The 18,549-nt window shown below is 42.3% G+C and overlaps 1 protein-coding gene across 1 annotated transcript in view; it reads left to right on the top strand.

Annotated features, from left to right (window-relative positions):
* The window catches only part of ADAMTS20 (ADAM metallopeptidase with thrombospondin type 1 motif, 20), a 101,252-nt gene extending 99,255 nt beyond the window's left edge, over nt 1-1,997 (top strand). The window contains exons 38-39 of the mRNA XM_009880884.1: nt 1,162-1,266; nt 1,908-1,997. Coding sequence (XP_009879186.1) covers nt 1,162-1,266; nt 1,908-1,997 — 195 coding nt within the window. The remainder of the gene's footprint in view (nt 1-1,161; nt 1,267-1,907) is intronic.
* Nucleotides 1,998-18,549: the final 16,552 nt, after the last annotated feature.

Genomic DNA, 18,549 nt, shown 5'->3' on the forward strand with positions numbered 1-18,549 from the left:
AACAATATAAGGTGGAAATTTCGTGAAAGAATTTAAGTGAATCACAAGAATAAAGGCTGAATGCTCTATTTTTGTACATGCTCACATACATATACCCATACAAATATATATATAAAAAATATATCTGACTATGATGGTATTAAGCAATAAAATACAGAAGCTACCATATGTAATAGAGATGTTATCTCTGGGAAAGCTTTGATCGCAGGATTTAAGCAATTTTAACTAGGTCTGAATACAGGAATTCAGGCCCTCAGTGAATTGTATGGAGGTGTGCAGGAGTTTTCTGATTGTAGGGCTGCCTAAACTGACCACTAGGCTCTTTGTGGAGGTAGTACTTATTTCCAACATGTTGCACTACTGTGTGAATGCAATTTAATCGTTATATGTACCCCAGTTTGTTTAACAAGGCAGTGCAGTCTGTTGCTTTTAATGTATTTCTTGTTCTTATGTGATATGACTCTGTTTTAAAGCTACTTTTCAGAGTAGTATTTACGTAGCAAATATTTTAGAATCAATAAACTTTTGAATGGTTTGTATTGCAAAACATTCAATTTAGCCATATTTATTTTAACCTCCACTTATGTTCATGTTCAATTATGTTAATTGGTATATTGAAAAAAAAAGAGAAGATGATGATGCTTGAGCAGAGTGCTTGCAAAAATATGAAAATTAGACGGCTAAGAAGTGATTTGACTGTAATTTCCAGGTAACAGTAGGTCCTGACCGTGTTATTTCCAAAGAGTTCAGGCACTTTAAAAAAAGAAAAAGTCTTTCAAGAAAGCCAGCCTTATTCTTGCATGTTGCAAGTCCATACTTTTTGTAAATTTAAATTTAGTATCTAGCAAGGAGGCCAAAATAACTTGAATTGTCTGATGTTAGTTCTGTATTCAGACTCCACAGACAGATGCTACAGATCAGCTGATGCACGGGTGCTACTTACTGCTTGTTCACGTGTCTGTGTCCTGAGTGTCCAAAAAAGGGTATAATGCAGTGTCACTAACCCAGGTTAAGTACACACCTTTGACTACTTAATGCCAAGATATATGCCAAGTGATATGTGCAGATATGCCAATGTAGAGTGTTTTAGTGTTTTGAACTCTGTATATCAGCCCTGTATTTTACCTTTTTTTTTTTTTTTTTTTTTTTTTTTTACGTTAGGGACAATTCAGCATTAATTTGGCTGGTACAGGTCTGAGATTATCCAGTACAGTGAGGTGGATTGCTCAGGGCAACTATGCAACTGCTGACATACACAGATCCCACGTAAGTTGATGTTGTTTTCCTTTACCTGCTCTTATGGCTTGGAATATTAAACATCCAGAGGTGCTAGTGATGGCTCTCTCGTGAAAGCTAGTTGTGAATCAAAAATAGGCTCAAGGTCTCTGACCCATCTAAGTCTTCTTCCAGGTGTAGTGTGAAAACTGTGTTTAATCACACCACCCAGAAGCTAATCCAGATCAACACTGCCTGCCTACCCTTTTCTTACTGATTTTAAGAGCCTGTTTTTATATTCATCAGGTTTATTTAAAGTTTTGAAGGTACCTAATAATACTTTAAAAAAACCCCAAACAACACCACAATACCCCCAAAAAATCCATTTTATTAAAGATACCCTACTACAGAGGATCCTTACACATTGCTTGCCTCCAGCTTGATTTGTGTGGGAAACCAAAAGATCAGTTGAAGAACAGTAAACATGCACAGTTTAAGACAACATTGGATGGTAAGCTGGGAAAGAAGTTATATGGCGATACTGATAAATGATCTCTGTGTCCATTTTGCTAATTTGATGATGTCTCTTGATTTAGTATTTGTAGGTATGATTTGTCACAGGTCTATTGTGTGCAAACCTCAAGGAGCGTTTTGCTTTTCTTGATTGACTGTTCTCTTTGTCTGATTCCCAGGATGGTACTAAAATATATGGAAGATGTGGAGGATTTTGTGGAAAATGTATTCCTAACGCAATCATCGGTCTCCAACTTCAAATACAGTGAGAACTTTGATGTGGTAAGAGCATCCAAGCAGGGACATCTGCCATTGAGGTGCAAATTGTAGGTGCTGTGTATATATATATTTTAATTCTTTCATCTCTGTAACGCTTGTTACTGTAATGCTCACTACTAAGAATTCCTGGTTTGTTCAGTGTTTATTCAGGGATGTATTATCTGTTTGTGGGCCAGCGAGTGCATAAATCACAATCATAATCCTTCAGGTTTTAATGGAGAGGCATTCATTCAATGTACACTGTATATTAGCAAGTAAATTGCATTGAGGTTACTGCCATGGGTAACACTCTAAATTGTGTCAGAATTGTAATACTTTACCTGCCAGTAATCAGTGCAATTCTTTATGCAGTATTCAGTAAAAATTATAATCTACTGGTTTTCTTGATCAACTGTACTAAAATATAGAAAGGAAAGAGTTATTGCTATATAGGGAAGACAGGTAACAATTTGAAATGCTTCCAATTTTGTGAAACCTTTTAGGAATTATCTGTCAACAACTTGCAGCAGAAAAATATATAACCAACATACTTGAGATAATTTCTATAGATCTGTGTGTTTCTCTGTCAGTAGAAGCATTTTTTCCCCATCCCTTTCATTATATTCTTTGTGGTGCTCAAATATTAGCAATAATCCTGAGAAGTGTGGTTTAACCTCTGTAGTCTCTATAGCACACGTTAGAAGCCTAGGCTTAATTTTGTTGTGGTTACAGGAAAAGAAAATAAGGAAACAAACTGCTTGGAAATCTGATTTTAAATCCCTGCCTCTCATCCAAGTATACTGTAAAAGCAGCATACGCTCTTTACCGTAGCATCTTGTATGTGACTGTATGAATATGTATTTACTTGAACACTTTCCATATACACCTCACTCCTTTATCCTGGCCAATGGCGTATTACTAAAGGCTGTAGTGTGTGTCCCTCATATTCCAATTCAACATAATTTTCCATAACCTTAGTGAAAACGCTGGGCAGAGGCAACATCAAGCCCCACAGTGCTTGTGGTGTCCATCTTTGACTCTGTTTAGTTTTTCAGTGTTTGTAAATACAGTTCTAACATCTGCTAGTTAAAATTATTTCTTCCAGAAACATAAGTGTATGAAAGAGTCACAGAGTTTTTTAAAAAAAACCCATCTAGCTCTTTGATTTGTTGTTTTGTATTACTTTACAGTCCAGAACTGTAGATATATATGCATATAAAGATAATGCGTTTCAGTGCCAACTCTCAGATATTCAGAATCAAATTTTCTACATACATAATAACATACGTTATGTGCCAGTTAACTATACGTGCTTTTTCTGACGATGTATTCTGTAAACCAAATATTTGTTTTGCATGCCCATACAATTGGTAGATCAAACGGCAGCTGTATCATATTTTTACCCACAAAGAGTTACCAGTGAATTAGCAATGTGTATTAATTAAAAACAATACTGTACCACAGAAATGTAAGCAGCTACTTTTTAGATAACACATGTAGGTAATTATTTTGTGATCTCTGCATCAGAAATGTATTTTTGCACTATGTGCCTTATATTTGTTGTAAACATTAATAAGAATATAAAACATTATTTTCCTAGAAATGTTTACATTTATAATTAAAATCTTGTAATTTATAAAATATTTATATAATAAATATGCTTGTGTGAATTGTACCAGAGTACTTTTGCTTTTTTTTTTTTTTTAAGCGAACACAGTACAAAATATTACAAAAACATTTCAACTGGTTTATGCACAGACTTATACTGGAATAACTGCCACATGAGCTGGTTATAGTCATAGGAATATTTTCCATGGAAGCAAATTCTGCTTCAGAGGTACAAACTCCACATCTGTGTGTTCTTTCCAGACGTTCCCCCCCTCCATTCACCTATACCGTTCTTGGGGGGTTTGCCCTGTAAATCATTCACTGAAATAATGTAGAAATCTGAAATAGTCTTCCTCCTCCTTGTGCCAAACTCAGATCAATTCACTTATAGCATGGTCCCTAAACAACTGCTTTTGCAGAAGAGGAACTGCAGTCTGCCTCCATCCCCAGGAGGACCATTTTCTTTTCAGCCCTGAAACTCCAGCAAAGGGCTAGGAAGCGTTCAGCTCTGCTGCCACAGAATCACTCTGAAAATCCACTACCAAACAAAGTGACTATTAACCCAATATTCAACACTGCATGTTTTTGTTGGGTAATAGTAGTGATTTTTGAGTAAAAATGCATTTTCCATAATTAAAGCAAAACCTGTGGCCCAACATCAACTTCTGCATAAAATAGCGCTGTATTGCATTGCCATTTTTTGCATCTTTTCTTTCTTTTATCCTTCCTTTGAGTTTCAGCCTTAGTGTAGGGAGAAAGTACTTGCCTGTTCTGGTATTTTGTGAATTCTTTGTGTCAGAATTTTGATTTTGTTGAGAAAAGGGCCTTAATCAATCACCCCATTTCAACTTACTAACTTTTCATCCTGAGGGCAATTTAAGGAAAACATGAGCCTCATGATCAGCTCTGAAGAATTTGGAGACTTGGTGATGCTGACGTTTTAGAAGGTCCATGCAGTAAAATGAGAATCATGGGTTGTACCTGCAGTATGACATTTCCATCTCCTTTAATTGACATTGCTGTGGGTTTCCATGGCACTGGGCAGCAGAGATGCCTGCCAGAGTAGTGGGGTGCTCTGAGAGCGCTGCGAGCTCCACCTCGTGGGTCTGCATGTGCCGAGCTGCCCACGGCTGGTCAGTCACACAGCTCTCCAGCTTCGGTCCACGCTTAGGAAATGAAATGCTGAACTGCCCCGTCACTATTCATATAATCATAGAATTGTTGAGGTTGAAAGGGACCTTTAAGATCATCAAGTCCAACAATTAACCTAACCTGACAAAACCACTTCTAAACCATGTCCCCAGGTACCACATCTACCCTTTTTTTAAACACCTCCAGGTAACTCCACCACCTCCCTGGGCAGCCTATTCCAATATTTAATAACCCTTTCAGTGAAAAAATTTTCCTAATATGCAATCTAAACCTCACCTGGCATAGCTTGAACCCATTTTCTCTCATCCTATTGCTTGTCACCAGGGAGAAGAGGTCAGCCCCCACCTTGCTACAACCTCCTTTCAGGTAGTTGTAGAGAATGATAAGGTCTCCCCTTCCATACAGAGAAAATAATAATTAAGGAATGGTAATAGTTGAAGATGATTGTAACAATACTTTGTTAGATGTCTTCCAAGACATTTTCAATCCATCAACGACAGCATCAAATATTAGGTGACACAACCGCACTTACTTGCTTGTGTGTATGCACATACACACGTTTAGTGCTTATCTGAATATTGAATGCCGAAGATGGACTAGATGTAAAAGATGTTGCTCACTTTTATCGAACAAATTGTCACTTGGCGTGCTATGAAATGGTATACTGCTACGTGGCAGTACCTGTGACATCTCTTGATGAAGACATCATCTGAGTGTCTTCTACCTGTATTTCGCCAAAGGTTACCTCTGGGAGGTAGCAGAGGAGCTGGAAACCCTGGCTCTGGGTCCACTAACAGGTCTCCATCCTAGCTGAATTCATCCTGGCATGGTCTGTTGTGCCACTCTCCCTACAGAGAGAAGCAGAATATGCCCAGGTGTTTGATCCGGGACACGCAGAAGTGTGTTGTACAATCAGCCAATCCCACAGTCATGGGAAGAGCTGCGAGTGTGTGATTTCAGTGTATATATGTGTCTATGCAGGTTTCTGATGGATGGTCTTGTATTTTTCTTATGAAACAGAACGGTCATAATATCCAAGACATACTTGAAAAGATGAGGCAAAGCTTTGGGGTTTTTCTTCCACTCTTGTAACCTGGACTATGTTTAGCATAACTTCTCAGTTTTGTTGACTATTTGAAATAAAAGTCAAGTGTAAGAAGGAGGGGGTTTATGTCTTTGGACTCTTACTGTAGTTACATATGACATCCTTGAGAAATTCAGAATCTGAATAAAATATTACTATCTTGCAAGTGCTTTCTATATATTGCAAGGCTTTATGTAAGATCAGCAAGGAGTGTGAGGAGTTGTTTTTTATCGCTTCCATAAAGAAATCTATTTTTTTTAATAGATTCCTGAAAATTGATGTTCTGTGGCTATCAAAACTGAACTTGAACTAGAAGCGGAACAGAAATATGTTGTAGTATTCTAACCTTAGCTTAAAAAATAGAGAAAAGGAAAATTATGTACAAAAATAGTTTTGAAGCAAGATAAGTGAATATTTAAATAGGAAATTAATATTAAAACGAGCATTTATATATAAACATTGCAGTTGAGATTTCATAGTAATCCATGTTGGCATTAAATCTATGTTGGCCTTATTTGAAAATTAAAACAATTTCCAATTGCACTCCAAAGCCTACCACAAACTTTTCCAAAAATTAACTGTCAAGATACAACAGACTTCCATATTTCTTCTTTTGTAGAAACTGAAAAACACGAAATGCCAAAGGCTGCACTTAATTGCCTTTATAATTCCCAGTTACACGGCAACTTGCTCACTTAATGCAGGTAAAAGCAGGACTGGAGGTCAGCTTGGCAGAATTGATGTGAAATAATGTCCAGAGTGGCAACTCCGGGGAAGCATTTGTCCCCTCTGGACCAGCTCATGATGTCACCTATAAGGCCTCTTTTGCTCTGCTGTAGTACTTGGCCATCTTTTCCTGAGCCTCTCTGATTTTTCAAGATGGTATCATTGCATCTATGCATTAAAAAAAAAACTTTGAGGGGGGCATCATCAGCCTCTCTCTCTCTCTCTCTCTGGTGTGCTTTGGAAACAGGCTGATTCTAGATGATAGAAAAAGTAAGGTATTGCTTTTAAAGTGCATTTGCGCTTCACAACACTGACTTTCCTTCAGGCAGAGCAGTAGCTGTGATGATAGCAAGGGAAAATTACCTGCATTTTATTCAAAGAGAAGAACAAACTATCTGATTTGGGGTTAAATCTGGCATTTAATCTTCTCGTCCACAGAAGGTGATTTTCTTTTGCACAATTAAGTTTATTTTGCAATACCATAGCTTAAGAGGTTTTTCTGGGCTTTGTTTATCCTGGCTTTAGAGAAGCAATCTGTGCTCTGTTTCTGATAAATTTCTCCTTGTATTCAGTTATGACAGATATTCCTTTGAATCGACTGTATAAAAATACTGTAGCAGCAGAGCAGAGCAAAGATCTAACCATATTTATGTCTATATTCTGCCTTTAAACATGAACAGCTGTGCATACATTCATGTGTCTCATGTCTGTGCTGCCATCCAGAACCTTTTCCTTTTTAATAAACAAATGCTTCCTCCTTTAATCTGTGCGTGTGTTTTATCTCTGTTCCTGCAACAAAATTTTCTTGTCCGCATATGTTTTTCAAATCTTATTTGTGTAATTAAACAAAGCATGCAACAGGGAGAATCCAAGCTGCAAATGGCAGAGAACTACTCCCTCTCCGAGTAGCTGAAATGAAACAAGCTTTTTCTGTCTTGCACACCATTACTATTTTGTTTTGGAAAGCAAAACCCCGCATTTATGAATACTGAAAGAGTCTTTTTGAAATCACTGTAAGGTCTTATTTTCCAGTCTGATTTACGGAAGTAAGCAACATTCAAGGAGAGCACGTGAATTTTCTATATGCAAAAGGCTGGAATGATTCATAGCAGCAGCATATATTTACGCCTGGTGGGATGCACTTCAGTTGTCTCTGGCAGTCATTCATTGATCGTGGTAATTATATTCATGGTCAGTTCATCATTCTCCATGAGTTATTTTTGACGTTCCTTTGGAAGCTGGAATAATTAAAAATGTGGTTGCGTGGAAAACAAATCGAAATTTGCTCTTGTAAAATCAGGAAGCAGAAAGTTTCTTTTTAATGCTTTGTATTTAAGATGCCCTGCAGAAAAGGCTTGTTGTAAAAACATTTATTTAACACCTCAGTAAAGAAAACAGCAGCCCTGCTAGTATTTGTCTTCCTGGAAGGTCTGCAACTCAGGGCAAAGCAAGCTGCCACCAGTAGCCCCTTTCATCAGGGATACAAGGTATTTAGCTAAGAATTCTTTTGCCTTGCAATTATTGTTTTCTGTCTCAGGTTTATTACCACTTTTGCCAGAAAAGTAACACCATCCCCAGTTCCTTAACTAAATTCCTGATGCCAACTTCTGAGAGAGGAGGGAAAACCGGGAGTACATTTGTAGTTGTTACCTCAAAGGAAAAACACACAACCTGAGTGTTAACATAAAAGTTACTAGAAAGAGCACAGTAAAAAAAAAAGATCATTTTACTTCTACAATCCTCTCTTCCATGCTGGGATTAGAGATTCGATTTGTTGCTGCTCTTTCTTATGTGGCTGGGTGCATTTTTGGTATTATACTGCCAAATATTTACTAAGAGGGATTATTTTGAGACGGATCTATGGAGAATGCAGATAGGCAGGCATAAAAGAGGGAGATTTTCTTTGGATTGGAAATGCACTCTCCTGCAATGTGTTTGACTGGCCAGCTGTCGACAGCATTGCTTCATGTGAAATCCAACGTTCAGGGTATTTTCAAAGCAGCGAAGGAAGTGAACTGTTTCCAGCAGTGACTTACACCCCCGTTGAAACAGAGGGACAGGCAGGGCTTTATCTCTAAAATGGAAACAAGCTTCTGGCTACCTGAAAAGCTTCCCTAGCCCATAATCAAACAAAAACCCCAGCATTGTTATCAGCGCTGTGTTGTTATTGCCATAATAAATTATACATAAGCTGTAAGAATCATAAATTTTTAATAAAAAAAATATATATCTACAGGCACGTCTGGGCTGTGCAGTGCCTTTTTCTCTCTGTGTGTTTTGTTCCGTGCGCCACAAACATTGTGTCCTACCTCTTGGATAAGCCTGACTTTTCTAACCCAAACAACCTTCTTTTGGAGAAATTAGTTCTTCAAAATTTTTTCTTTCTGCTTCACTCGCTGAAAAAAAAAAAAAAGTGAGGTACCATATCTTAATGTTAGTGCCCTAGAAACACACATTCAAACAACTGTGCATTTAAATATTTCTACCACCCCCCTCCTACACACTCCTCATCAAGCCTGTGGCGTTTTCCATGTCAGAAGGCAGAAGTTGGCACAAGCATAAGAAGCAAACTGGCAAAGTTTTGGGGGGGTTTTGTAATGATGTGGTACATCACCAAATAAAATGTATGTGAATCAGTGTGACCACTGTTCAGCACAATAACAGCCTTCTGGCTCTCATCCCACAAGTCACCGTACCAGGGTGCATTTCTAGCCCTTCACCGAATCCCAGTAATATGCATGTAATTCCGTGCTGGTGCACAGATCTAGTGTGGGGATCCAGTTCCCTGTGCTTGAGACCTCAGCCTGTGGGGTTTTTTTGGATGTTTGTTCCTTGCCATGTGTCTTCCTCTAGCATTTTGTCCTGGACAAACCATGTGGTTATTTTTCAAAATATACTATCACTAACAGTAATACAGGGGAATTGGTGTAACACAGTAAGTCTCGTGGTTTGGGTTTTTTTGATCAGGAGTTGCTATTCAAAATTTCTGTCTTACTAGAAATGTTGCCAGTTAAATTCCCCATAGCTACACAAGAATCACTTACTCTGAAAGCAGAAATTTCATGCAAAGCTGAAGGCATGTTTTGCTGTAAAGGTCTGTCTAGTTCTACATTGTGCTGCTAATTCACATTGCCTTCACCGTCTGAGCCAAAGCTATACGATGTGATCAGTGCCATGCCAAGTATGAGCTAAAAATACCAGAATATTGGATATGAGGCCATTAAAATGATCTCTCAGCATGAAGGAGACAGGCTGTCATCCCTACATAGCTGCAACTAGCAGATGACAGTCTCAAACCCACGTCTTCTTCCTAAAAAGAACATAGCCCTAATTGCTGAATTACGGACCATGTCAAAGAGTCTCCCTTGCATATATAAAAATCCTGCTTGTTCGGCTGGGAAGCGATTTAGTTTTCCACACTCACCTGGTTGACCCAGTCCTTGCTCCAGTGACAGTGCGCTGATCCTTCGTCATCAGGAAAGGGCTCGTCCATGAGCCACGAAGGAGGGAACTGCTTCCCTCCGGCGTGGACTTCAGTGGTCAGCGCAGAGCTCGTGCCTTTGCATCTCCAGGCTGGATGGGGCTTTGAGCACCTTGGTCTAGTGGGAGGCGTCCCTGTCCATGGCAGAGGCGGTGGAACTACATGATCTTTAAGGTGCCTTCCAACCTAAACCATCCTTTGATTCTATGATCCCCTGAAGGCAATGTGTGTAGTTGGTTGCCCATAAGTGCCTTCTGTCAATCTCATAACCAAGCCCTGTTTTTTCCACAGGTGTCATCAAGGAGCCTGGGTGTCCTGTGTGCAGCTGTGGCTCACATGACATGGCAGGGCACCTCCAAGGCTCAGCGCTGGGGTGCTGGGGTGTCTCCTGTGTCCTGCTCAGGACAGATCTCCCGTCCTGATGAATTTCAGCAGCCACCAGTCTTTCAGCCTATTGGAAACAGCAAGACAAATCAAACATGAAAGCTGTCTTCACCAAGTCTTCAATTGTCTGGTTTAGGGTTCTTGACTGTTCTCAGCATTTATGACCTGTAACAAATTTCACAAGTTTATTACTGGAATAGGAACAGGCTCCAACCAACATCAGTGGTCTATTTTATAATGTTCTCTACAACCAGAGGCCTCAGGGCAGGTGAGGTACACTGTTAAAAAAATGGGAAATAATCTGTTTCATGATTTCCCATCCAGCTCCCTACATGCCTGCATTAAAGTCAAAGGTATCTCTTAACAAGAAAATGTGATTATCAATCCAGACATGAAATTTTAAACAGGTCTTGTACCGTGGTTTAGGCTGGACATATTGCCAGGCATCAAAGAAAGTCTTGCCTTCATGGCTGCCTCTACCCTATTAAGTAGTGGCACAACATAGTTCACCTCCACATGTCTATAGGTATAAATTCCTGCTCTGAGGCAGGGATCCCTGCTTGCGGCAAGGAGCCTCTGGCGCCTGCTGCTCCGAAACATGCCCACATGCCGTCTGGAGAGCCGTACAGGCCAAAACAGCACCACAAAATGTGGTGACAATTTAATGCCACAGCCAGCGAGGCAGATGTCAGCCCATGCCCCAGCCCTGTTTAATTTACTGACCCCGGAGCAGCCCTGAGGCTGAGGTTGAAAAGATTCTCCTTGTCCCTCTCAGACAGAGCTTGTGCTCCTCACCTTGGATGCAGCAGCATCATTCGTATCAGCATTTCCTTTTGCTGCAGAAACCTTTAACACCCTCAGGCAGGGAACGTGCAGGGATGATCATGAGAAGGTGCGATCATGAGAAGATAGAGTTCAGGATTAAGTGTACAATAGACAAAATGACAAGTAGAGTTGAACCCCTAAACTTCAGGAGGGCTAAATTTGAGCGTTTCAAAGAATTGCTTGAGCAAATCCCATGGGAACGGGCTCTAGAGGGTAAGGGGGCTCTAGAGAGCTGGCTGCTATTTAAGCGTCACCTCCGCCAAGCTCAGGATCAGTGCATCCCAAAGAGAAAGAAATCAGGCAAGGGGAGAAGGAGACCTGCATGGCTGAGCAGGGACCTTCTGAAAAGGCTCAGGGGGAAGAAGGGAGTGTACAATAGGTGGAAAAAGGGGATGACTGCTTCGGAGGAATACAAGAATGCTGTCAGGGTATGCAGGGAGGAAACAAGGAAAGCCAAGGCAGCCTTGGAATTGAACCTGGCGAGGGATGTCAAGGCCAACAGGAAGGGTTTCTTTAAGTATATAGGAGACAAAAGGAAAACTAGGGAAAATGTGGGCCCGTTGTTAAATGAGCCAGGTGCTGTGGTGACGGATGATGCAGAGAAAGCGGAGTTGCTAAATGCCTTCTTTGCTTCTGTCTCCCCTGTTCGGGCCAGTCCTTGTGAGACCCAGATTTTGCAGGTAACAGAGAAAGTCTGGGCAAAGCAAGAATATCCCTTGGTTGACGAGGAGCACGTTAAAGATCAGTTAGATAAACTGGATATACACAAATCCATGGGGCCTGATGGGATGCACCCTCGAGTGCTGAGGGAGCTGGGGGAAGTCATTGCTGGGCCGCTCTCCATCATCTTTGAAAGGTCCTGGAGGACAGGTGAGGTGCCTGAGGACTGGAGGATAGCCAATGTCACGCCAGTCTTCAAAAAGGGCAGGAAGGATGACCCGGGAAACTACAGGCCGGTCAGCCTCACCTCCATCCCTGGAAAGATGATGGAGCAGCTTGTTCTGGGAGTCATCTCAAAGCACCTGGATGAAAAGAAGATTATCAGAAGTAGTCAACATGGATTCACTAAGGGGAAGTCATGTCTGACTAATCTGATAGCCTTCTATGACGAAGTAACTAGATGGGTGGATGAGGGGAGGGCAGTGGATGTTGTCTACCTTGACTTTGGCAAGGCTTTCAACACTGTCTCCCACATCATCCTCACAGGAAAGCTTAGGAAGTGTGGCTTAGATGAATGGACAGTGAGGTGGATTGAGAACTGGCTTACAGATAGAGCTCAGAGTGTTGTGGTTAGTGGTGCAGAGTCTAGTTGGAGGTTGGTAACAAGTGGTGGCCCTCAGGGGTCAGTACTGGGCCCAGTCTTGTTCAACATATTCATTGATGATCTGGATGAAGGGATAGAGTGTACCATCAGCAAGTTTGCTGATGACACAAAACTGGGAGGAGTGGCTGACACGCCAGAAGGCTGTGCCGCCATACAGCGAGACCTGGACAGGCTGGGGAGTTGGGCAGAGAGAAACCTGATGAAATTCAGCAAGGGTAAGTGTAGGGTACTGCATCTGGGGAGGAATAACCCCATGCACCAGTGCAGGTTGGGGGCTGACCTGCTGGAGAGCAGCTCTGTGGAGAGGGACCTGGGAGTCCTGGTAGACAACAGGTTGACCATGAGCCAGCAATGTGCCCTGGCGGCCAAGAAGGCGAGTGGCATCCTGGGGTGCATCAGGAAGAGTGTGGCCAGCATGAGGGAGGTCATCCTCCCCCTCTACTCTGCCCTGGTGAGGCCGCATCTGGAGTACTGCATCCAGTTCTGGGCTCCCCAGTTCAAGAAGGACAGGGAACTGCTGGAGAGGGTCCAGCAAAGGGCAACGAAGATGATTAGGGGATTGGAACATCTCTCATATGGAGAAAGGCTGAGGGACTTGGGTCTCTTTAGTCTACAGAAAAGAAGATTGAGGGGGGATCTTATTAATACTTACAAATACTTAAAGGGAGGATGCCAGGGGGATGGGAGCAGTCTTTTTTCAGTGGCGCCCAGTGATAGGACGAGGGGTAATGGGCATAACCTTGAACATAGGAAGTTCCATCTTAACATGAGGAGGAACTTCTTTACTTTGAGGGTAGTGGAGCACTGGAACAGGCTGCCCAGAGAGGGGGTGGAGTCTCCCCCTCTGGAGACATTCAAAACCCGCCTGGACGCTGTCCTGTGCAACCTGCTGTAGGTGACCCTGCTCTGGTGGGGGGGGTTGGACTAGATGATCTCCAGAGGTCCCTTCCAACCCTGACCATTCTCTGATTCTGTGATTCTGTGAAACACTTGCTAATGTATTCCCATGCATTGCTGCTGTGCTGTTTCACCATCACCCTTCCCTCTCCTTGTTAGCAGCAATGCTAAATTGGATCACTAATTTTCCCTGGGTGCATTTTGAAGGAGGGGGATGCTCACTTGAGGAAAACATCTTGAATTTTTAAGAAGTTGCAAAAGAGTCTGCAACTCTGGCGGATTGCGAGGGAGAGGAAATTTGTGGTTTTGAATAACGTAAAGTGGCGCCAGCTCCTCTACTTTTATTCCAGGAGAAATTTTATTAACAGTTGGGAAATTCAATCTGACTCCAGATTTCTCTATCACAGCCCTCTCGGATAGAACACCCTTGGCTAAGACAGTGGCAGCTGGAGGGCTGGCTGCGATGAGTCCATGGGCAGAGCTGGCACCTCTCTCGGAATCTCCCACCAGGTTGCGTTTGGTGGCTACAAATCTGTTTTGCCGTGCCGGGTGCGGTAGAGTGGCCCTGGAAAGAGGGTGCTCGGTGTTTGGCTGGAGGTGGGCAGCGAAGGAGGAGTGCTAAAGACAGCTCTGTCAAGGGGGATGCGGAGCGGCGCGCTGACCCAGCCATCCCCTCGCTGCCACGCAGCGCTCCGACCCACTTGCGCTGGCTCAGGGTAAGAACCCGGGACAGAAGTTCACAAGTTGGGATTGGGGAACATCTGTTTCACATCTACCCGGAAAAGTTTGCATCAGACACCAACTGCTTGGGCCGAGGGAGAGAGGGAGAGAGTGCATTTCCCAAGCATCTTCAGCCTAGGCACGGTTTCTGAACTTGAAGTAATAAATTAGGGCTTAAGGAAACATTTGAAATCAGATGGCTGAAACAGGGCCATTCTCTGAGAAGACATGACTGTTTAGGTTAGCAATCTGACTTCTCTTCCCACTTCGTTGTGCCAACTTTTATAAGAAACTGCACACAGCCTTTGGGAGAAATATTTGGCCCCCAAACAGGAAAGTTTGCTCAGCAGCTCAGTAAAGCTGCAGGAGCTCTAAAATGCTCCTTTTACAGGATCGTGTGCGCTGACACCAGTGTAATATTTAGAGCAGTCACTTCCTAACCATTTTCTTCAGCACATATTGAACCCACAAGCTGAAATCAGGAGCATGCCAGATGTTACCCTAATGTCCCGCAAGATGGTGACAAAGTAATTCTAATTACACAACACTTTGATTTGTGGTACATACAGACTTAGCGACTCCAAATATTTTCTTACCATCAGTTGCATTAAACTCTGCTTATATAACATACTTTGGGCATATTTTAATGACTTACTCATTTGGCAGACGTTCATTCTTTTAAGTACTTTGTTGATTATATTTTAAATTAACTTCAGGAGTACATAGCGCGAGTTTCAGTCCTCCCACATTAGGAGTCACAAGTTCCCTAGATCCTGGAGAAGGAAAAGCACTTTTATTGCTTCTGATCCATCTCTTTGCCAGACTGCTTCCCCTCCCTCCCTCTGTGATTTTCTGCGGGAGGTCTTACGGTCCATAAACTCTTTCCTTTCTGAATTAAGCATGAAAAAAATGGCTTGATAAATTAGGCATAAGAAAAGTGGCCACTGTAGAGCAGGTACATGCCCTTCAGAGGAAAGGCTAGGAACAAACATGGTGAGGAAGAACTGAGGCTCCAGAAGCACAAGTGGGCTGGAAATCATCTCCCCCACCCTTAGCCTCCAAATACTTTACTAGACTTTTTCCTTGGGTTTTTTTGTGTGTGTGTTTGTTGTTTGTTTTTTTTTTAAAAAAAGTATGATCAGTTTGGGCTATTTGCTTCTTTGGGCAACCAAGCTGAGAAACCTGCAAGGGGCCTGAACTGCAGAATTTGCCTCTTGGAAATTGTGTCCTCAAACTGGGCACTGGAGATGGAGCAGGCATCCCACATTACAAACTGGTTTTCTTTTGGGGGTAAATGTATTGTCCAATATTAGAAACAGTTCCTTCCCTGGGTCCTATTGTTTTAGAAACAATAAAGGAAACAAAGCCTTTTTTTAGCCTGTCTAGGGACAATAGAAACCCTCTGTAAATGCTAGGTCTTCATTCTAGTGAAGGCAGGAGCTGATTCTTGTAGACGGAATAACTCCAGCCATTCAGGTGCCTGAAGACAATTGTAAAGAAAATATATTCCCAGCTGTAGCTGTGGGTTTCTATCAATAGATGGCAAGATCAGACTAGTCCTTTGGCTAAGACTTATGGATGCATTTCAGTGACTTGAAAGCCATAGGACCAGATTTTCAAAGGTGTTCATACATCTAATTCCCAGTGATTTAAATATGAATTTGGTGTCTAAAGACATTCTGTTTCTGGCCAGAAATACCACTTAAAAAATGACTTATGCATTCAGGAGCCAAAGTTAAATGCAAAGCTCATGTGATAAAGCAGGGCTGCGCAGAGACGCCCAGCTTGTTCTGAACAAGCTTGTTTGGCTATCAGAAGCGGTGCACCCACACGAGCACAGCAGCCCGCCCAGGAACATCAGCCCTGCTGAGGCATGTACTTAGATCATCTTCAAAACCTCACCTCGTGCCCTCAGCACCACAAAGGCATTTGCTGTGAATTTCTTTCCTACAGATTTTGGCCAGGACCGACACAGGCTGATTGCAATGCACTTGTGATTTTTAATGCTATATATAATAGATTCAGTTGGATTTGTGGTGGCAATGTTCAGCTCCTACTCTGGGAGATGGGATGTAGCCAGTTGGAAAAGCACCTTTTGACGGCAGTGTAAGCGGCAGCAGGTGAGATGGTTTGAACTCAGGGACAGCCCTGTCCTCAGCACCAGTAGCTTAGAAGGACTTGACAGGACTCAGAATTTTCCCACTTTAATTTTAATTTTAACGGTTGTTCTCCCTCTCTCCATTTCTCCCTCTCTCTCTGTGTCTCTGTCTTCAAATGTCATGTAATTTCCATCCCAGACTTGCTCCGTGGCAAATTCCCACACAGATGTATCTTCATGTTGTACACTGTTCCACACCTCCGTTATTATCTGATGCTGCTTTTGACAGCTGGCAGTGGAGGAAACCCTGCCCTCCCCTGCCGGCACGGCCACGCCGAACAAGTTCCTGCTGTCTACACCCACTTTTTGCAGATTTTTACATATGAGCAAAGCAAATGATCAGAAGCACAACTGTGCTTGTCTGGAAGTGGGTTCTTCACACTTGTATAATTTTCATATAAGAAGCTAGATGCCTAAACCCATGTTCAACATATAAATAAACATGACCTAATTTTAAGCATCTGCCATTCCCATGGCCTTTGCAGACATTACTCAAATGTGCAGTCTTTGGCACCCAACTGGGAAAGTTTTGGCTTATGTTTCCAGAGGCCTGTAGGAAAGCTCATTTGTGTGCCATTATTTTAAAGGCAGAAATACAGTGACCAGAAAGCAGGCTTCTGGGCTTATGTGAATCCCGGGCAAAACATCAGAGTTACTGATAAAGAGTTCTCTTTGCAGCAGAATGCTATCAGCCACGCCAGTTGATATGATTTTACGGAAAGCAGCTCGCCAGACTCACCTAATATCATTTTCAAGCTATTTTAACATGGATTTTTTAACAAAATAAGGTGGGTTCATAAAGGTTTTAAGACTGACAAAATTTATTTAGGCTTCTGCAGGGGTTTTAACACGTTCGTCGTGTTGTTTTCATCATCAGAAGCAACAAAAATGTAACCGTAGAAGAGAAAACATCTTCAGATGACTGTTTTTCTAGTCAGGCCCCACAGGGACTGGTTCTTGGCCCTATACAGTAATGAGGGGGAAAAATCATTAAGCTATGAATGAAAAATGCCATAGAAAATGCAGAGCCCCACCCTTCCATTCTTAGTTGGCTTTCCAACCAGAAGGCCAACTAGATCAGGTTGCTCAGGGTCTCCTTGTATAATTGAGTTTTGAACATCTCCAGCAATGGAGGTTCCACAGTCTCTGGGCACCCTTTTCCAGTGTTCAACTACCTTCATAGTGGGGGAAAAAAAAAGTATATCTTGCTATTTAGTTGGAATTTTCTGTGTTGCAATTTGTGTCTGCTGCCTTATGCGCTTCCAAAAGCAGCATGATTTCTTCTGTATACCCACACTAGATTTTTGTAGACAGCAGTAAGTATTGGCTTCAGTGTTGATCCCTGAGGATGCCGCTATTAACCAGACACCTGATGGACTTTGCCCTGCTGCTCACCATCCTTAGTCTTGCTGGTCACCACCCACCTGGCCAATTTCCAGCTATCCTGTAGTGCAAGTCTCTTGCCCATGTCTCACCAGTTTGGCTATGAGGATACTGCAGAAAGCCTTGCTAAAGTCAAAGAAGTAAACAATATGACCTGCTCTCCCCTTGTCTGACTGCCAACCACCTCATCACGGAGGGCTATCAGGTTGGTCATTGACTCTGGCAAACTCACTCTGGCCATTCCCAAGCACTTTCCTATCATCTTTTATGTCCCTAGAAATAGCTTCCAGGAGTATCTGCTCCATAAACTTCCTGGGACTGAAGCAAAATGATCTCTTTAGCCTCAGAATAAAACGAAAGTCTGAATATTTCTCTACATTGGAAACAACTCCTCATATTGTTCAACCTCTTCATAAATGAACTGGATGATGGGATTGAAAGCACTCTCATCAAGTTTGCTGATGACACTAAACTGGGTGGTGAGGTGGACATGTCAGAAGGGAGAGCCATCTTATAGACAGACCTGGACAGTCTGGAAAAGTAGGCTAGCAAGAATAGTATGAATTTTAACAAAGACAAGTACAATGTCCTGCACCTGGGACGCAATAACCAAAAAGTCCAGTGTAGGCTAGGACCTGTGTGGCTGGGCAGCAGCCTTGCTGAAAAGGACCTGGGGGTTCTGGTGAACAGCAAGCAGTGTTGGATCCTGGGCTGCATCCACAGGGGCATTACTGGCAGAGACATGATCGTCCCACTCTATTCAGTGCTTATCAGGCCCCTCTTGGTGTACTGGGTCCAGTTCTGGTCCCCATAATTCAAAA

The sequence above is a fragment of the Charadrius vociferus genome, unplaced genomic scaffold (genome assembly GCF_000708025.1).
Source record: "Charadrius vociferus isolate BGI_N301 unplaced genomic scaffold, ASM70802v2 scaffold52, whole genome shotgun sequence".
Classification (NCBI taxonomy): Eukaryota; Metazoa; Chordata; class Aves; order Charadriiformes; family Charadriidae; genus Charadrius; species Charadrius vociferus.